Source organism: Chelonia mydas, chromosome 2 (genome assembly GCF_015237465.2).
Source record: "Chelonia mydas isolate rCheMyd1 chromosome 2, rCheMyd1.pri.v2, whole genome shotgun sequence".
NCBI lineage: Eukaryota > Metazoa > Chordata > Testudines > Cheloniidae > Chelonia > Chelonia mydas.
In genome coordinates, this window is record NC_057850.1 from 63,516,534 (window position 1) to 63,538,611 (window position 22,078).

Consider the following 22,078-nt stretch of genomic DNA (forward strand, 5'->3'; position numbering starts at 1 on the left):
ATGGATATGCTAAGTAGACCTGATTAGAGCTGGCTGAAACATTTTTGAGGAAATATACTATTTCACTGAAGCTGAAACATTTCACTGAGATGGATCTGTTTCCATGAAACTTTTGTCAGGATGGTTTTTAGGTCCGTTGTGGGAAGGAGGCAAGGGAAAGGAGAGGACAGAGACTATAGCTGACTGACAAGGGTACGTGCCTGGGATGTGGTAGAACCAGGTTCAAGTCCCTGCTCTGCAGTACTAAGGGATAAAAAAATTCTTCTTAAAAACTGCTGTGAAACAGAGGTGTCATCTTCCAGTCAGCTCTAGCACTGATCATATACAGGTCTGGAACTAACTGGCAACTCTGTTTATAATCTTAACAGAGGATTGAATGATCTGGACTGAACTACACTCACAGTCCAGTGGCAATCCAGATCGCCACTTCCTCCAGGAGAATGTTATAGCACACATTATTGGGATAAGCCTGCATTGTCACTGCCTGTACTTTACCCACTCTGTGGCAATATTTGCAGATAGTTATTGAGACTACTGAGGACTAGAGAAGACTGAGTAAATTCAGAAACAGTTGAAAGTTAGATGAATGGTTAGAACAAGGGACGATGAAATTCACTATTGACTAATGCAAAGTAATATACAGTAGAAAGAATAATTTCAACTATTGATACACATCACAGGATTCTAAACTATCCAGTTCAGAAAAGATTTGGGCATTGGCAGCTGGGTGAAAACATCTGCTCAGCATGCATTATTAGGCATATTTTCAGTATATTCTTCCTATAAATCAGTTGTATGCCTTCATTTTGAATATATTCGGTTCTAGTCAACCCATCTCGAAGAAGATATAGCAGAAATAGGGGGCAGTGGTCCCAGAATGGGTGACAAAATGATTACAGACATGGAACAGCTTCCACGTGAAAATAAACTGAAGTGACTGGGACTGTAACTACAGAGGGGGGACATGACAGAGGTATTAAAAAACAGTAAATTGGCTGTACAGCTAAATTGGCACTATTTACCCCCTTATAATAAAGGCAAGGGAACATTCAATAAAACTAAATGACAGAAAATTTAAAACTGAAAATATTTTATCTACTTAAATGTTTATATAATGAAATGGTTTACATTTTGTTTTCTCTACATTTAAATAAAATGAGTTTTAAGCCCAATGTTTTAGGCTCTTTACACAGAAATATTTTGCATCGAGCAATTCCAAAACCATACCCAGGATATTTTGGTGGAAACCAGTATAATTCAATGACAATAAAGCTGTTCAAAAGCAGTCTGATTATCTAATATTGTCCTTTGGTAGGACAAAATCTTTTGTTGCACCCCAATTTGCTGAGAGGTTTCCCAGTGAAGCCTTTTCTAGAGTTTATTTTGTGTACGGATCCTGATCACAGCTATTTTACTTTGATTACTAATCTAGCAACCATGGTTTTGATTATATCAGTAAGAGTGCAAAAGATTTAATAAATGCACAGTTGGGTACTTTAGATGTTAACATTTAACATCCTCAAATCCATTTTTGGTGTAGGGAGTAGGGTTGAGATGGAGTAGAAAAGGGAGAGAGGATAGATACCCCTCAAACCTGCGAATGCAATCCATAAAAAACATTAAAGGAAGAGCTCAAAATAGAGCTTGCCTCCAGCAGAGCTTGTAATCAAAGACATGCAGGCAGCCGACCAACCACTTCCCACAAACTGCAGCAAAATACACACTCCCCATGGGTAATCACACCTTTCCTTGCAGGGAATAGGAAGACGAGAAGAATAATTGGTGACAAACTGCCTCCAATGTAAAGACATTTATGAAGAGACCAGATTCTCCACTGTTGTCTAGAGGACCATCAGGACAACTAATTACTGAGTTTAAGATTACAATAAATTTACCTGAAAAAATAAGCCTGTGGGTTGAAATACAAAACACAGTTCTGAACCATGATAAAGTTAGAATTATTGTGCTGTGACAACTGGAAGGCCAGGCCGTCAGTGAAATTCAATCAAAAACACTCATGACATGAATTTAGATTTATAAAGCACTTGAAAGTACTAGTACAGCCAGGAGTAAGGTTCAAAAGTTAAAAAACCCTATGAAACCCCCACAAGAATTGAGGCAAAGTCTTTTCCTCTCCTTTTGGAATACACTCTCCTAGGACATGTGAAAGTCTTAATTTAATCATGATGAACTTGAATATATTTAGGTGATTCATGTAAGTTGAATTTCACACAAAAGCATAAACAACGAGTAAGCTAGAAAGAATGTCTTGTAGAACTCAAAAATGTTTAGACAATTGGTAAATGACGGTCCTCTTTGCATTTCCCACAGAGTAAGAAAATCCAATATTTTGGAATTAGCATGTTATTTTGCTGTACAGGTCAGCCAAGCTCTACTGAGGAACTCCTGCTTCTCCGTTCAGCAATACAATTGCGCAACAGACATATTGTGGCTAGGGGATTGGAGGAGAACCATGTTAACCCTTCCCCCGCCTCAAACTGCAGTATTCAACATATTTCTGCAGATGGCCAGATGTGATCCTCTTGATCACATGTTGGTTCTGTTAATGGCATGGGGATGTCCATTGTGAGAGGATTTGAAATGAAAAAAGCTTGCCCATGATTTTACCACAAATGCAAAATATTAAAGACTTAAGATTCCGGAGAAGGATATCTCCTATTACACCTCCAAAGCAGTAAGTGGTACTCCAGTGTAAGTTCTGATAAAGTGAATGCATTTACAAAAAGTAAAAATTCTCATTTGTACATGCACAGAAAAAAAATTGGAAGGTCGATTACATAAAGATTTTCTTGCTCGTGCGCACACACACACTTAAACAGCCTATATAATGGCACTTTTAAGGAGCCCTGTCCCTTCACTAAAGCACTTTTAAGGACCCCCGTCCCTTCACTTCTGTTTAACTGGAAATATTTAAACTTTGAACATGAAAAAAACTAAATTGGGTGTGGGCATCTTCTGTTTATTAAAACCAATAATTACCTGTTTCTTGACTGAACGACTACTCATGATCTTTTCTACTACTGGACCTTCAGCATCAGCCGATTCCTGCAAAACGAAGGTTGCACCAATAGTTACAGAAGCAAGCAGAGTATTTTTGGTCTTTAGAAACTTTCTTCAGGAAGGCATCCTTTAATAGTTTATCATAATCAGATCATAATCATAGTTGCAGGGAAAAAAAATTCTGATACATGGACTGTAGAACTCAATTGCATTTAATGCCTTTAAAATGTAATTTCCACCAGATTTAATCAGAAATATTTTTAATACAATAGGAGGCTGACTAAATTCTTTGTTGACATTCATTGGTGGGAATCACTCCAGCAGAAAGGCTAATCAGTGACACACTGCATGTGCCAGAGACGTGTGTGTGTTTTCTTCTTATGTAATTACGTGGCCAGTTACTTCTCCCATAAAGCTGAACACCTGCTCTGCTACCTAGATTCCCAAAGCCAAAGGACCTTGAAAAACCCCAGTTGGCAATGCACAGTAACAGTGTCCACATGATAGCTGTCAAAGATACGTTTGTCCCCACTATCAAAGCTGCAGGTAAACATACCCAGGCCTCTTCTGTTAGGGGTATTTATAGGAGATCACATATGACATTTCACAGAGCTTAACATAGCACAAATTGCCAAATGAAGTACCAAAAAGCATGTATGCATTCACCAATGGCATGTCGGTTAGTTAAGTGAAGTAGTGATATGAAAGGAGCACTACAAAACAATAAGATTGTTATAGTCATTCGTGCATTATTACCCCTCATTTTATTCAAACTATTTTATCCATCATTTACATTGCACAGAGAATAAAGTGTACCCTGCTGGGTACTACAAGGCAGTAATTTCATAAAGGGGTTCTTATGGTGCCTAGCAGCAGGAGACAAGCTTGAGTGGTTTATTAAAGTCATAGAAGCCAGACCACTGAATTCACAGAGGTAAATTCAGTCTCCTTGCACTCTAGTTTTAGGCTTCTCCTTAGCAAAGACCGTTATATTTCACTGAATTGAGTCAAATTACATATTGTAGGCTTGCAAAAAACCAAAAAAACCCAAATCATGAATGAATATAGCCTTTAAGAACCTAAACAACTAATTTCTTTTTGCTAACCTGAGATGAAAATCCCTTAGTAAAGAGGCAAACGCTTAAAGTTTTAAATACCTAGGATGCTGTTACAACATTTCCAGTCCATCCATGTTTGGAATATGAACTGACCTGTAGCTCTGACTGAGACGTATTTGAAGGAGAGTCTCTTCCTGCAGCATCTGCATCATCAGCCTCCTCATCTGAAATCTTGAACTCCAGGTCTTCTGTGTAACGTTTTCTCTTAACCTGCCTGCTGGATCGCCTTTTCTAAAAAGAGATCATTGATATTCTTTGTAAGAAACAAAAAGGTGGGGTACAGAATAAATACGAAAAAAGCATCTTTACAGTTTTCATACACCGTACTACTTTTTAAAAAGCAATTAACAGCATTCTGGTAGTGACACTAAAATTAAAGTGGCATTTTCACTGTAAACTTTTTTAGTTGTTTGCAATTTTTGCAAAAGAAGTTTAGACTAGAATTCCTCATGCTTGTTTCTGAATTGGAAGCATGTTTTATTTTATTTTATTTCTATTTCAATATTTAGCCGTTTATAGAACTCATATGCAAAAAGGTGAATTTTCCTTAGTTTTGTTTTCGTAGTTTCAAACTTGGTATATATGTAGTTATGAATGAAGACAGTTGCACTCACTGAGGACCTCATCTTCATTATTTCATTGTCAACTGAGGGCCTACACACTTTGCAGAATTAAGCCCCTTGTTTAAAGTTGTTTTTTTTTTTTAAATCTCCAAATTTGAAAATAGAGGCTAGCGAAAATGTAGTACAATATTTAACTTAACTCCAGATAATGTACTGAAGTTTTACTCTACTCAATCATGCTTTTAGTAATTCCAGGGAGAGCTGGTAAAGACCCATATATTTAGGTTGCTTCACACCTTCTTTTATAAAAGATTCTTGTGAATCTCCAACATCTCCACTGTTAAAGCCGGACAAAGCCCTGGGGCTAGATATGTTTTCTGCTTGTCCCATGAAATTCTATTCCAGTTTTGCTGATACACAGACTTTGAGGAAAAATTCACTATTTCCCTTTTCTCACTTTCATCCCTCAGGAGAATTGCTGGTAGATGCCAAAATAACAACTGAATATGAACATTATAAGGTAAGACCACACTGCTGCCAAAGAAGCAGTAGCAGCTCTCCCTGCAACCCCCTTCCTGTACTGGGAACACAGAGGAGCTGCTATGGTAGCCACAGTGGAATAGAAGGGGAATGCCAAATAAAGTCCCTCCACTGACCTGGCACATCGCCACCACAGCACCCTCTGGGGGCACCAGATAAGGTAAGGGGGCACCACACACACACACACCCCTCCCACATGGAGACAGAGTTGGCCCAGCCTCCCTCAAACCACTCCCCTGACTCAGCAAATACTGTCAACAGCCTATTCCAGAGGTGGGCAAGCTATGGTCCACAAGACCCTCTTCCCCAGCCCTGAGCTCCTGGCCCTGGAGGCTAGCCCCCAGCCCTCCCCTGCTGTTCCCCCTCCCCTGCAGCCTCAGCCCACTGCACTGCTGGCACAATGCTCTGGGCAGCGGTAATGCAAGGTCTTGCCGGGTCTTGCAGAGATGCAGCCTGACCTGGTGCTCTGTGTGGCGCGGTGGCATGGCTGACTCCAACCGGGCAGCACGGCTGCCTGGTCTGGTGCTCTGGGCAGCATGGCTGCAGCAACACCCACCACCATTGCTCCAGGCAGTGCGGTAAGGGGGAAGGGAATGTTAGACATAGGGCTGGGGAGTTAGGAGTGGTGGTTAGGAGGAGAGGGTATGGTATGGGGTCGGGGGCAGTCAGAGGAAGGGGAACAGGGGGGTTGAATGGGGGCAGGGGTCCCGGGGGGGCCAGTCATGGCGGGGTTGGATGGGGTGGCGGGGGGCAGTCAGGGGCAGGAGTTCTGGGGGTGGTCAGAGAGAAGGAGGGGTTGGATGGGGCAGCGAGCGGCAGTCAGGAATGAGAGGAGAGGTTGGATGGGGCAGCGAGGGGTAGTCAGGGGCTGGGGGTCAGGAGACAGGGAACAGGGGTGAGGAGGTTGGATGGGACAGGAGTCCCGGGAGAGGAGGGAGGTGCGCGTGCCCGTGCTGTCAGGGGGCAAGAAGCAGGAGGGGGGGAGGGGTGTCAGATAGGGGGCAGGGGCTGGGCCACGCCTGGCTGTTTGAGGAGGCGCAGCCTCCCCTAACCGGCCTTCCATACAATTTCGGAAACCTGATGTGGTCCTCAGGCCAAAAAGTTTGCCCACCCCGGCCCATTCCCTTCTTCAGGATAACCCACTTCGCTTCTGCCAGGTAATGTAGTTAGTCCTGTGTCACTACTCTATGCTGTACTACTGAAAGTTCAGGGTTCATACCCTATGGCGAATGCATGATGAGTTGTTACAGTTGTACAAAAATTCCCCCCCCCCCACCTCTTTTTCTTTAAAAGAAGATTAAGAAATTACATGTATCTAAAAAACAAATGAAAATATTTAGAATGTGGTCGAAACATTTCAATCACAAAGTCTAGGACACACAAGATAGAAAATAGATTTACAGTTTTCAGTGCAATCTTAGTTGTTCTCTTGGACATGTGCATTATGAGAGAACAGTTACATGGTCAGATACTGCGTTTGCCAGGGGACTCCTGCCTCATTTAGCACACATGCTGGACATACAAGAGGGCAGAATTAAGATTGCAAGGACAACCATAGGTGGTGTGAGAGTCTCTCATTTGGGGAGGCTAAGCCCAGGAGTGCCGGTAGCTCCCTAGAAGTGGGGGGCCCCCCAGTGTCCAGACTGTTGCCAGGCCCCTGCCCCACCCCTCCTCCTGAGGCCCTGCCCACACTCCCCTGTGGCCATCCTTGCTGCCTCTTCCGCTCACGCTCCACCTCTTCCAAGGCCCCATCCGCTGCTCACTCCTCTCTGGCTCTCAGCCCTCCCACTTTTTTTCTGCCATAAGGGTGGAGCAGGAGGAAGGGAGGGGCGGAGCTGAGGCCAGGGCCACCGTCTGGGCACTAGTGCCTCCCCTCCACACTTTTAGGGAGCTTCGGTACTCCTGCTCCCAAGGTGCAAAGGGGGCTGGTCTCCAAAGGAAGGTGAGCTGCATCCGGCATCTGCCCCCCACATGGCCAGCCTTTTATTTTGGGGAGGCTTAACCTTCCCCAGCCTCTTATATGTGCTGTCCATGTAGACAACCGTAGATCTGAGATTTAAGTTTTGAGTGTTTGACTTTGCAACCTAAATAATATGCTTACATTAAGACAAGTTAATTCAAATATATGTTTGAGGAGAAAAGAGATAGAAACTACAGGAAGTATCCTATAAATGCATATCTACTGCAGAATTTTAAAAAAATTATTTATTTTTAAACAATCACTAGTTAACCCCCATTTTCTGCAACAATCCTTCTCAACTTTTTCAACTAATCACTAGTCTGGCAAATTATACATTTCTAAAGCTAATATGATATTTTTGCAGTAGTTGTTTTAAATAAAGAGGTCACAGTACCTGAATTGTTAACACCTTAGATTCTTAGTAATGACAACCTGAACTTTTCAATTTACTCTTCAATATTTATATTAGTTACTTTTTCATTTTTCAGCTTGTGATTGAAAAATCATAAATTAATTATAATTTTGTTTGTAGTAATTTTCATTTTATGGTTCGTAGTGCTATAATGTTCAGTATGCAAACACTGAAAGGGAGTATTTATAAAAATAATAATTGTCTCTACTGGAATATAAGAAAACTAACAGAAATCTACCTTTTCACAATCCCTCAAGCACAATGCCTTCACACAATAAATACGAAGTGAAATGATAAAAAATTAGACTAAAATTATGACTGTACCACCTAACAAGCCACATAGCCTTCTATGTATGCCTCCCTCCCTTCTACCTGTCTCTTTCCTTTGTGTCATCTCATGAAACCAGTTCAGATTATAAGCTCTTTGGGGTATAGACTGTGCTTTTACTTTGAAAAGCACCATGCACACCTACAGTGCTAAATACAAATGTGTACGACTGGCTCAGTAGATTTATAAACATGGACAGAAATGTATACATCTTTTGATCTGTATAGATGGAGCTAAAGATATTTATATTTGGATAGCTCTAGAAATATTTATGTAAAAAACTACTACCCTCTGCTAGGTTTTCTTACAAAAAATCTAAATTTTGGGTCAAGTCTGAGTTTACAGCATTTCTTTAGGCAAGATATTGCAACTATATAATTACATCTTGGAAGAAATAAGTTAAGGGAGTTTCCCTTAAACTGCAATATAAAGGCAATAGTTGGATATTTGAAAATATTTGCTACTACTCTTCTTGCATTTCCTTAATGAAAGGATGCTGTACAACTAAGGATAATCCTGCATTTTATGTTTATTTACATGGTTCGCTTCCTGTTTCCTGTAATGTCCACATCAGCCTTTTCAATTTTTATGTATTCTTGCCTGAATCCATGTGTGCATTTGTGTGCTTTCAATTTAACATTTTACTCATTGCTGGTTTATAGGTAGCAAGATGGATAGAGTTGCTCTTAGACTTTGAATAAAAACTACAGATCTATATTTAATTTTTCATTGTGGTAATACTTACAGATATGACATCACAACACACTACAATGTGACAGCACAGCAAAAATATTAAGACTATACATTTTCCCTCTAATTAAGGAGCATTATGTAACAATAGGAAAAGCTACACATTTGTATCTAAGTCTTACTGAGGATTCAGTGCTAAGAAGAGGAAAAAATTTCTAGTTTTAGATTTTAGCTTCATATTGTCTATAAACTAAATATGCATTCATAGGGGCTGGCACTAGGGAGGCTGGGAGTGCTTCCGCATCCCCTGGCTTGAAGTGGATTTCATTATATACAGGGTTTACAGTTTGGTTAAATAGCTCTCAGCACCCGCACTATACAAATTGTTTCAGCATCTCTGTATGCATATGTAACTATTTGTATTAGTCTCTATAGATTGGTGATAAGGTAATGAAAGTTCTTATTAACAAGCATGTGTGTGAAGGAAAAAAGTAAAGTTTCTTCAGGAACATTAATTCTGAATGTCCTAATGTGTTTGACTATATCCTTCCTTAATCACATATAAATACAGAAACCAAGCATTTCAAAAGTATAAAACTAAGAGCACAAATGAAAAATCAAATATTTAAGTGATATCTTATTACCAAATGATGAAAAAACTAATTGTTTTTCATTGAGAGAGACAGAGAGATTTATATTAAACTATTAAAGTTCTTATGTCTGTCTCAGATTGGATTAGAAGGAAGTTTTTGTCCAACACTCAAACTAACAATACCAACAGAATGTTGTTTAAGTTGATTTGCAAAAAACTGAGCCCTCTAGTCAAACATGCTTCATTTACATCAGCAACATCCTGAATTCACCCATTAACCAGGCTGAGAGAAACACTGAGCACATAACTAAAAATGCATCCTTTAGATATTCTTAATGTCATGCTGCTTGTATCTCCTCTTCTGTTCCAGAATGCATTATTCTGATATGTCATAGCTACTAAGGAGTGAAGAAAAGAGAGAAGAAGAAGAAGAAAAAAAGGAGGGAATGGACTGTGGGAAACAGACAAATAGTGCTTTGGGTTGTTTCTATGCGTTTGCTTTTTGAACCAGTATAGTGTATACGTTTCTGAGTTTTATTATAATAAATTCTATAACCTTTATCGAAAAACATGGTAAAAGGAAAGACTAATTGTGCCATGCACTAAAACGCCACCTCTTGCCAACCTCCTTCACAACATCTAGAAATGATCCATTGAACAGCAATGCCACAGAATGTAACATCTTTAACAGGCTCACAAGAGAGGAAAAAACAGTACATTTGTGACCTGTGTGCTGAACACCTCTCTGTTCTGGTTACCTGAGCAATATCTGAATATCTCCACTAAACAAAATGAATGTTTTCATTTCCAGATTTATTTAAAATAAGAGTGCTAGGATAACATGAGCAGAATACATCAGCAAATTCCTAAGGGAATTTAGCACTCCTGAAGTTTACAACTGACAGACCTACAGATGGAAGTCCTTTATTTATCCACAGGACAGGTATAGTACAAGCAGTAGCAATAAAAGTTTCCCTACCCTGCTCTGTCATGCTTTATGCTTGACCTAAAGGGACCACCAAAAAGTTTAAATGCAAAAACACAAATGCCAGCTAGGCTAGTCCACATAAAGACTTCTAGTAATACATCTACACTAGAAAGGCCACCATCAGAATACAGTATAGTGACAGAGGGGAAAGAAAGTGAAACTCATTTGTATATATTCACAGATGGCAAACTAATAAAGCCAAATTACAAACAAGAGAGTTCTTTTAACACACTATTCGCCACTGCGATCTCTGATTCTTTCCTTTCTTGATATACTGTTTCAGCCAACAAAGAAAATATCTTAAAAGCATCTCTCACTAATGGAGTCACGGTTTATGTTTTATACACATATATAGTTACCCAGTGCTAAATAATTAGGTTTTGAATGTCAAAATAATGGCATTACCTGAACACCTGGGTCGTCATCTTCTTCATGAGGAGATGGTGGTGGTGTTTTCTCTAAATCCGAGTTTTCAGAACCTTCCTTTCCCTTGTTGACCTTTTTCTTCACTGCACTAGTTTCTGAGTCTGGTTTCTTGTTACTAAAACAAATATCTTTGATTAGTGATTGAGTGAGAAAAATATAAATAATAATGTACTATTATAATATGTTGAACTATGAAGGCATATTTATCCCTAGTTATTTTGTTACTCTAATCACTTTGCCTTATTTTCAGGAGCTAAACAAATCTTTAAAATATCATTGACCTCTGTTATTTTATATACTTCCCTTTGACCTTTTTAGCATGACACCTTACTTTCCTTTGCCGAGGTCAAGCTGCTGATGTGGCCTGCACTTAATGTTGGATGGATTGACTAGAATATTTGATAAGAGTAAAATGAGCGGCTCAAATGAAACTGGACTTCCACTTCAATATCTTTGTGAATTCCAAATAGTTGAGCTCCATGATAAATCTGAGGAAAAGTAGAATGTATGATCACTACGTGCATTTTTCTTAAAATGCAAATATGGAGAAGAATCAGCTGAGCAGAGCCATAGGAGAAATTTATCAAAATAGTGAACGTAATGAGCAAATCATCCTTTTTATTCTTTAGTTTCATGGTGTTTACAAGGAAACTGAGGCAGGACAGTTTTTATTTCAAGTCTCAGGTCAGACATACCCAGACAATTAGTGCAACCATAATTTGTAGGTGTGGTCAGTTTGTGCAGCAGGGATTAATTACATTTCACTTCACCTGACCAGGTCTGTAATTGTCCATGGTAGCCAAAATGATTTCTTTCCTAACCTGCCTCTGCCCAAGTTCTCCAGTGCTTTTTAACTCTCTCTCTCTCTCTCTCTCTGTGTGAGAAACACCAATAGCTGAAGATTCACGAGAAAGGCTACATCACCACCACACTAATGTGATTGGGGGGCGGGGGGAATTGTGGGGTTTTTGGTTGTTTTTTAAATAGATTCAAGCTTCCAAGGAGTTGGGTATTTTGTATAATCCTCTTACTGTATTTAACGCTGTCTGTGCATATAAACTTAATTTAAAGAAACTACATACCTGAGGAGACATACCTCAAAATCTCCATCTTCCAATTAAATACTAGGGGATTTTGAACATTATATAGGTCAAATTCTTAAAATGACACCAAAAAATGTAAGATTGAGGGGGGGAAATTTATGAGCAATTTAAAATGTGCTCAATTTTTGAAGTTTTAAGTAGATTTGTGTGTTCTATATATGTGCTCTTTTCCCCTCCATGTCTGTTGCAGGTTTGACAGATGATTGCTTTTAAAGAGTGGCTAACATTCGTGCTGAAACATTTTAAAAAAAAATTTTTATGTAGAATCATACTCAGATTTGTCAAGTGAAAAACTGAAATAGGAAGACATCTCAAGAACTTTTAAACAGCTTCCATTTATTTACGTTCATAATTGCATATCAGGGATGCTAGTTGGAAAAAAGTGGTAATTTTCAATTCTGTAACATCTAATAAGAAACTCAAACTTCAATTGATTTAAGCATTTATCAAATGAGAGCATGTTTATATTAAGGTTTGTAAAACAAATCATACAAATACAGTTATACCATGTTTGGTTTTAAGAATTTCTAGGATGTATTTTTCCTGCTTTGTAACAAGGCTATATATTTAAAAACAATGTTCACAAGAGATTTGTATGTTTACACATTAATATATTGGGAAATTAAAAAATAAAACTTAATTAGAGCGAAGTTCTAGGGCACAGTAATACAGTTTAGCTTTCAAAAAAAATCTCAAATTCTGACAACGTTCTAAAGAGTTTGGTACCACTGAAAGAACCACATAAGACAAATCATTAAAAAAATAAATAATCTATAAAACAGTTCCCCTTCCAATCGTCCTAGTGTGCATGCTACACATGGACAGAAGTCTCCCCTACTATGAGGCTCCATTTCCAGCATTTATTTCCGCTCTAACTGCCACAAATTATACAATACTACAGCTGAACACTGGGCCCCTTTCCTTTCATCTGCACGCCAAGAGCAATCAGATTACCCTGGTAACCAGTGGTCACATGACCAGCACCTGCTCTTTTGGCTGGATGCCACTGACTAAAGCCATCTGCTTCTCTCAATCAGCTTTCAAACATTCTCAACACCTGCGCTGCAGCGTTTTGTGGTTTCTTTTATCAAATCAGTGCAAAACTGCTTCCAAAACTTTACATATTTCTCAAATTTGTTTAAATCAAAGGTAAGCTTGTCAGGGAGTTGAACCATTGCCAGGTAAAGTAAGTTGACAGGCTAGTACTTTTCACTGGTGACCTCTATAAATCAGAGCAAAGCATACAATTTAATTTAGTAGTAGTTACTGTGCCCTGGGTGCACTATCACATATGAATAACAGCCTTAATGTCCTGAAGAACAGCATAGCCCAGGTTTGGTAAAATATCAATTTGCTGAAAGGCAAGAAAGTGCTAATGATCCTCTGTCTGCCCTTCCTAAGAATGCTCTATGGAATGTTCACAGATTTGTTCAAGTCATACAGCATCTCCAAATGCTTATCACACAGGAAGATTCAGACAAAGAATATGCATCCAAGTGAGGTACTTGTAGCAGATTTAACTACTCAAAGATTTCTTTCTGAACTCTATTAGACCTTCCCCTCTTAGTAACAGTAGAGGGTATGAGCTAAACACCTTCATATGTGCCTTTTATGACCTACATATACAAGCTGTGCTTCAACTCCCCCAAGTCTCTCTTAGTAACAGGAGATACGTACTAAGTAATTTGGACAGGATTTCAAATCATCCTCATGCCAGGTCTGCTGCAAAGCAGGTACATATAAAAGTACTATTCACGTGGGGGGAAAAATCTAAATTGCTTCATGACAGCAATTTTTCTACAAGTCCTATATTTGGCTTTAATGAACAAGTAAATTGCAGATTCCATTGTTTAATAATTACAATTATTTTTTTAAATCTATTTATCCACTACATCATTTAGAAGAGAAAGGGTGAAGGAAACTACAAAAGCAACAAGGCTCAATCTCTAAACTGAGTGAGGATTTGCATCCATACTATAGTCATGCTGTAGGCCCACTGGGAGGTGACTTCACCTGGTGGGTTGAAACAAACACTTCCTGAAGCTGTCAACAATCTTGCTTTCCTCTCCATGTTTCACAAATCAGCTCTAATGTTCATAACTGCTAAGTGGATCCCTTACAACCTGCTTTTCTACCTAACTAGTTAAATCCACCTGCTAATAAAAAACACACCCCATTCAGAGTTTAGATAGTTCAGGTATTTAGGGCTCAATTTTTAGATGTAGGTGCATAAAGTTAGGTGCCTAAATACAAATTTAGGTATCTAAAACCTATGTTAGACATCTAAAAACTGACTTTGATACCTTAGGTGCCTGTATTAAATATCAGTATGTACAGGATGGTATTTCCTAAATTTTTGGAATAAATTCAAGATGAGATAGGCTACTTGTACATACAGTATTTAGGTCATGGGCACAAGGCTTCACAGGCCAAGTGGTTCCAGGCACCAAACAGAATGCATCAACCTGGCACAGTTTAAAAAATAATAATAAATAATCAGAATTTGTTGTTAAAAATAGCCTTTTTATTTAAAGCATATATACCACCAGGCATCATTTCAGATTACGTGATTCGGAATCCCGTATCCAATACTAACTTTGTGTTGAATGTTCTTATTCCTTAAGGCAGCATACCATACTGTCCCAAATAAAATCACTAGCAGCACAACCATCAGAATGGCAATGGGGGACAACAATAATAAAAGAATGACAGCAAGAGAAGAAAAGCATGACAACAGGAAGAAAGAACTGAAGTTGGAGACAATATGTATCCCAACAAAATAGTGCTTTTTGTAAGTCAGACAATAAACCACCACCAGAAGAGCCAGGTCAATGCATCACAAACTGGGATTGCTGAATCATGCGACTTGAAAGTATCAAAAAAACAGCGTGGCAGGCTCCAAAGGATTGAGCAGGGAGGTCAACTAGTTCTTGTTATAAACGTACTTACTGTTGCTGGGTTATTTAATCTGCTCAGGGATTACTAACTGGTCTGTTTATTCATTAGTGTAATTTAAAAGAGTGTCAAGGTTGACCAAAATATTGGATGGGTACTCTTATTGTTGTCCAAAAATCCAAATAAATAAATCCTATGGTTAAAATTCAGATCTTTCTTTTTTCATTTGTGGGACACTAGCCCACAGACAAATTTCTAAAATGAACCCTGCAATAAAAGGAAAACCTGAAAAAATTAATATGCAACCACTTGCCCTGCAAAAATGAATTCAGCAAACAACCCTGCTCCCCAGTTGAGTTCTGCTCCCCAGTCCACCTGACAACAGAGTAGGGGAGCGGCATGCCAACCCAGAGCACTGCAGGCATGCACTCAAGGAAAGTGGATGAGTCTCGCGACTGGCGCTCTGCTTATGTGCTGCGAGCAGAAGACACATCAGAATGCCCTGCAGGGATGAATGATCCTCTCTCCCATTTCTGGTGGAGATGGAAGTCTGCTTCCATCCACTGTAGGCGAGAATGTTGCATTACCACCACCCCATTCCAGTAGCTTTGGACTGCAGGAAGGAAAGAGGAGCTTCATTCCAGAAGGCAATTACTTGGATATACACAGTAATTCAGAATTTAGTAAACACTCACTAGTCAAGGTGATACAAAAGACAAGAGTTCCCCCAGCAGGGTCCAAGAGCTCTGAGGGTGAAAAAGCCAACAGTTCCTTTTATTCACCAAGCGAGATGCTGCCCTAGACTCCATCTTTGTTATGGCTTTTTGCGTAGGTTTAGTCCTCTTGATATCAGGTAGAGAGAAGGCTTTAACACACAAATCCTCCCAAACTTAATTACAGGTTTCAGGTAGCAGCTGTGTTAGTCTGTATCCGCAAAAAGAAAAGGAGGACTTGTGGCACCTTAGAGACCAACAAATTTATTTGAGAATAAGCTTTCGTGAGCTACAGCTCACTTCATCGGATGCATTCAGTGGAAAATCCACTGAATGCATCCGATGAAGTTAGCTGTTGCTCACGAAAGCTTATGCTCAAATAAATTTGTTGGTCTCTAAGGTGCCACAAGTCCTCCTTTTCTTTTTGCCAAACTTAATTGTGTCCCTTGCACAGGGCTGTTTTGCAATACAAATATAAAGAGCCAAGGGGCTTTGTTACAACATGGTTATCCTGTGCCCGGCTCAAGATATTGGTTATGAATGGGCCTATTATGTCCCATAACTGGACTAAAACCTTGCGTTTAGGTTAAAGTCCCCACACTAGAAGTGTTAACCACATTGTAACTGGGTCACAAACAACCGTGTAATAACCAAGTAATCTGACTCTCATACATAATGTAGACTGCACCTTAAGTGACGGCTTTAAGGAGAGCTGCATGGACTTTAGGAGTAGATTCTGGGCATTTCAGAAGTGTACATTTCCCCATCTTCCTCAAAACTAATGGACGTTTTCCTGAAGACACAGAGACAGACAAAATTTGCCCCCAAAATTTGCCCCCAAATGCTGGCACTGACAAAATTTCTGTACAGCCAGGGATATAGTGAAACATTTTCTAAAAGCTTTTAGAAAAAACAAAAGCTTTTTAGATGTTTTATATTCAGTTGAAATAACTAATAGAAACAATGGCAGTAGGGAAGAACAAATTTCTTTCAGTCTGGTAGCGCAGGTTACTAAAAGGAAAACTGGTAGACTTTAGTGACCCATATAATCCTTGGCACACATGTAGTTAATATACTGAAAAAATGTTTTTGAATACTATCTTATCTGTACTCAGGGCCCAAAATTTTGAAATCTCTCAAAAATATTATATGGCTACAGTGATCTTGAACTGATTTAGAGAGAGAAAGATTTTTTTTTCCCTTCATTTCTTCCAGCCTCCTTTTACTATTGCTTGTGGGGTCACGCTAACAGCCATAGGAAGTTAAACCATGCCATCCTAGTCCATGGATTTGCTTTCCAAAAGTACCAACTGTACAATGAAATTCACTTTTGAAGTATTTTGAAGTTTCCTAGATTTCTGGGATGCCACTGGAAATGTATTTCACATGAGCACTACAAAAGTCAACTTCTTCTGTTATTCATCTGTTTTGTTCACCATGTGATTAAGGTGTATCTCTACCCGGCAGTTTACACATTTCTTCAAGGCTTACTCCAAAGAAAGGAGAAGGGAAGATTCCAAGATTTTTCTATACTTTCATGGTCAATAAGAGGATTACATGGCTAGTTAATTCTGATGTGCTGTTTTAATAAAAGTATGCATATTGATTAGAATAATCTGCTACTTTAGTATATATTGCCCATTTTATAATTGAATTCAATTCATTTTTTCATCCTTTCACTTCAGTGGCAGTTTCTGCCTCTGTGTACTATCTATATAGCGATACTTTTTGAACAATCCAGTAAAAGGGGCTACCCTTTTCCAACAGAATTTGATTAATGGAAGTGCCTCATATGTTGTATGTAGAGAGAGACACCTCTGATGGTCTCTGAATTCTCTCTCATTTCAAACACTTATCCCATCCCCTAAGAAAATGGCTTTTTACATAAACTCAAGTTAGTTTATTCAAGACTGAAAGTAACCAGTATCACAGAACTTTCCAAACGCAAAATTGCCACTACTGTAATCCAATGCCTAGAAGCAAGCTACCATGGTAATACAACGAGCACTAACATAGCCAAAACACCCCATAACCTTCAGCACCACATATTCGATTTACGTAATTATCCTTTGCCACTCAATTTACATTTAGGTGCATCCATTTTCGTCATCTCTGCTATTGTGATGTTATAGCCTTCCTAGTGAGGTAGCACTATAGCAAGATCAAGATGCATCACTTAAGATTCCTCTGACCAGCTGAAGCACTGTGGCTCAACAGATTATTGGTTTAGCCTGTTGATTCACTTAAAACTTTGATTCAATTACAAATGTTACTGGACAGATTTCCCAGACGGTGGCATTGCATGGCAAAAGCAGGCAAATATATTTCACAGAGTCATATTCCTTAGCAATCTGTTACCCTTCCTAAGTCAGCAGGTTCTTTGACAAAGTTTACCTCCCAGATACTGAAGCTATCAAAGCAGATAGACTGAAGCGAATCTGGACTTGAAAAGTACATTTGGAAATAATGAATCAAGGCTGTGACTGACTGGGCAAGTACACTTTTCTTAAACAGTCTTGCCTATTGGGGTAAGAGGCTGCAAGTGTTGTTCATGATCCCATGTACATGTTTCCCAAAGAGTGGGAAGAACATAACTTTGCAACTATGAGAAGTATTACAAAATTCACCCATCCAATTGCAAGGGATACTGCAAAGGGAGGAGGAAAAAGAATAAAGTTTCCCCCCCCACAGGCATGCAAGAGAGCAGCTCTGTTCCCTGAAAGGAGAGTCTACTCCCCTGCCCGCAAAGTGTGGTCCCATGACTTCACTTGGGGTGACCCTGCACAGACTTATCACCCTGGGTTATGTGGCATCTCAAATGTTGAGGCCTGATGTCAATCCCAATTCATAGGAAACTACATATATTTTGGAACCAAGTTCTTTCTAACCTTGGTTTGTTAAACATTATTAAATTCTGAAAGACTGTCTGTAGAAACTATATTCATAGAACCTAGCTGAAAAGATTTGCAGTGAGAAGTTTTTTTTTTTTAAAATAAATCTCAAGTTTTTCAGTTCTTGATGTAGAAATGGCTGGGTGAGACCTGTGTTATGGTGAGAGGCTGAATTAGATAATCATAAAATAGTCCCGTCCCTTTGTGGCCTTTAAAAAAAGGCAAAAAAACTTCACAAAACCCAAAAAATATGAATATCCTGTCCCCATGCAAACTAATCTTTTCATTTAGCTGATACAGTACTCTAGTTTCAAAAGACTACAGTGGGAAAGCTGTTCAGTCCACTACCTAGATCCAGTAACACGTACCTGAACATTAAACTGTCAAATTTTTTTTTGTAAATTGTAAGTAGGTTCAACTGTACTGAAAAGCTAATAAAGCTTTTACAGGTTTCAGAGTAGCAGCCGTGTTAGTCTGTATTCACAAAAAGAAAAGGAGGACTTGTGGCACCTTAGAGACTAACAAATTTATTTGAGCATAAGCTTTCGTGAGCTACAGCTCACTTCATTGGATGCCGATGAAGTGATGCTGATGAAGTGAGCTGTAGCTCACGAAAGCTTATGCTCAAATAAATTTGTTAGTCTCTAAGGTGCCACAAGTCCTCCTTTTCTTTTTGCGAAAGCTTTTACAGGACATTTTACCCTGCCAATTTACACAGATTCTTCAATAAACACTAGTTTTGCTATCTACCCGAATAACCTTTCATTCTTACTAGAAGTCCATACTATCTGAGCTTCATTTATCCATATATCTGTATTAGAAAGAATTAAACAGTAACCAACCTTGCAGAATACATGCAAATCAGATTTGTTAATCAAAATTTTTTTTAATCTTAATACAAATGGATTCTGCAAACTGATTTGGATTAACCAGGTCTGGCTGTGCTTCCATCTGGAAGTTATATATTTTCTAACATTAGCCACATCTTGAAAAACAGATTCAGATGTTTGGAACAGGTTCAGAACAGTTGTAAGAAATTTTAGATACAAATGAAAAAATCAGTTTTAATATTTTTCCCCTCTCAGTTTTCTCAGTGAACATTTGTACTCGTGATAATTTTTTTTTTTGGGAGGGAAGGAGGGTTTGCTTTGGAATGACTGTACAGTACTGCGATTTGATCTCTCTTATATGACCTACTAGGATTTTAACCCTGATCTTAAAAAGGATCACGAAGCCAAGTGGAGATAATTCTCTTGTTCCAACTACGAGGAAACAGGGTTAGAGAGGCTACAATTTTTGTATCAGCATAACTATTTCACTTAGGGCTGTGTGGGTTTTTTGCCCCTCCCATTTTTTAAAAAAAAAGGGAAAAAAAAATTAAAATTGGTACAATCCCTAGCCAACAAAATGATTTCCCCCATTCTTTTTGTATTTTTTTTTTTTTTAAATCCCACAAATACATACAGTACAAATACCCAAAGAGGTATTTCCTGACATACCTTGTCTTTTTGCTGGTCTTGGGTTTTGGTGTGGTATTTTTTGCTTTCTTTTCCTTTGGCTCTTTGGGAGGCTTGGGGGTTTTGGGAGGCTTGGGTTCCTTAGGCTCCTTCTTTTCCTTGGGTTCTTTAGGATCCTTCAGCTCCTTTTTTGACTTGGGCTTTTTCTTTTTCTTTTTCTCTTCTTGGGAGCAATCCAATGAGTTCCTGGTTTGATCCTGGCTGTCAAGACCACCAGGAAAATCTTCCTTACCAAAACCTTTACTAGGACCCTCTGCAAGAATGTGATTGTTTTTCTTTTTCTTCTTCTTTTGCTGAGGCTGCTGTTCAATCGGTGGCAGGTAATCATCATTTTTCACTAGCTGGGTATTCAGTCCACTAACCTGAGTCATATCCGGCACTGGTTTCTCTACAAAGGGCTCCGATGGAGAATGCTAAGAAATACAAATAGGCATTAAATTAGTATAGCATAATAAAAACACACATTTGTTGTCCATAAAATTGTTTACTTAAAGCTCTCTATTTTAGGGCTGAGAGGTCATGGAGGGAGACAAGAGAAAACAGAAGGTGAAGTTAATTGGTAACATTTCAAACAAATATTGTACAATAATTGTAAGCATTGCTATGCTGCTGGTAAGGTTGTTGCAGATCAGCTATAAAGTACTGAATATTGCAAGTATAAAATTATTCATGACTTAAAAACGCCATATAAAAAGGTATAAATCCACAAACAAAATTTCATAAACCAAATAAAATTCACTTATACTTAAAAATGAAAAAATAAGGCAGACATTGGCCTCATCAGCTTGTTTTATTTAGCCTGACCATATGAAGCTGGTGAATGTATTTTAGGGGGCTAGGGAGTTGAAGGGGGCAGGGGAGCTGGCAGTGGCATAAGCTGGGTGGCGTAACAGCAGAGCACCTTCCATGGTGGCATGATGGAGGGGCAGCCAGGCCAAATTTGAGTGCCATTACAACTTGAAACATGAGGTCCTGCTGCCCCAATCTCTGCCTCCACTCTGCTCCACTTCAACACAGGCTCCAACTCCATCCCATGACATCTAAGCTCTGGTTACTTCACTCTCCACCAAGCATAGGAAGACCCTGGCTGAAACCTCATTGGCTTTCAGCTCCCAAATCATTAATGGGTAGGCAGAAACGAGCTGGGAGGCATGGGACAGATAAACTGTGCTGATGAGGCAGTAACAATTTTACTAAAAGACTGTGCACCACAGCAACCTGTCTCAATCTTTAATTTTTGGGGGAGGGAGGCTGTTTTATCGCCCACCAAAGGGGTTTTTAGTGGATTTTATGGCCCTCTGCTATCCTAAAGTTGTCCATCTCTGAAATAAAAAGTTATTTATATAAGACTTTACTATATTCTGGTAACAGCTATTTTGTATGAGTAATCTGGGAAAAGTAAGTTACTTACATAGAACTTTTGTCATCTGAAAATAAGTATTAACTTTGGCTTCTATATATACAGCTAGAAAATTAATAGGACACAATCATAGGGTGCATTTACACAAGAGAACTGCATCAGTGCCATTCACACTAGTGCATGCATGACATCAACATTTTGACCAACATCCCAAGGATTGAACTGAGGACCTCCAGAGCTAAGAGCATGATCTTTTACAGTATATGCTGAAGATCCATGGTTCTCTAGGTGGGGTAGTAATGGACTCTTATCCTCTGCAGATCGGGCAAAAAGGAGGACTAATACAAAAACATCCATGCTGTTCTGAATGTACCATGTTCCATGGGTGTACCAGTGTTTTGAGTGTACCATGCTCTCACACAGCACTCCTCGAAAGCACTGCCTATGTGTTGTACATGTCCGGGGTGTGCAAACTTTTTGGCCCAAGGGCCACATCTGGATATGGAAATTGTATGGCGGGCCATGAATGCTCATGAAATTGAGGGTTGGTGCAGGATGGGGTGAGGGCTCCAGCTGGCGCAGGGGGTTGGGATGTGTGTGTGTGTGGTGGGGGTGGGGGGGGTGAAGGCAAGGGCTCTGGCTGGGGGTGCAGGCTCTGGGGTGGGGCTGGGGATGACGGGTTGGGAGCGCAGGAGGCTGCTCCGGGCTAAGACTGAGGGGTTTGGTGGGTGGGAGGGGGATCAGGGCGCAGGCTACAGGTAGCACTTACCTCAAGTAGCTTCCAGAAGCAGCAGCATGTCCCCACTCCGGCTCCTATGCAGAGGTGCGGCCAGGCGGCTCTATGTGCTGCCCTGTCCGCAGGTGCTGCCCCGCAGCTCCCATTGGCTGCGGTTCCTGGCCAATGGGAGCTGTGGGGTCAGCGCTTGGGGCAGGGGCAGTGTGCAGAGCCTCCTGGCTGTCC

General features: G+C 39.6%; 1 protein-coding gene across 3 annotated transcripts in view; it reads right to left on the reverse strand.

Moving 5' to 3' along the window:
• The window catches only part of CHD7 (chromodomain helicase DNA binding protein 7), a 185,664-nt gene that overhangs the window by 50,495 nt on the left and 113,091 nt on the right, over positions 1-22,078 (reverse strand). For all 3 annotated transcript variants that reach the window (XM_037892563.2, XM_037892564.2, XM_043539584.1), the window contains 4 exons: positions 19,740-20,170; positions 10,618-10,753; positions 4,233-4,370; positions 3,001-3,066 (listed from right to left, as the gene is read on the reverse strand). In XM_037892563.2, coding sequence (XP_037748491.1) covers positions 3,001-3,066; positions 4,233-4,370; positions 10,618-10,753; positions 19,740-20,170 — 771 coding nt within the window. The remainder of the gene's footprint in view (positions 1-3,000; positions 3,067-4,232; positions 4,371-10,617; positions 10,754-19,739; positions 20,171-22,078) is intronic.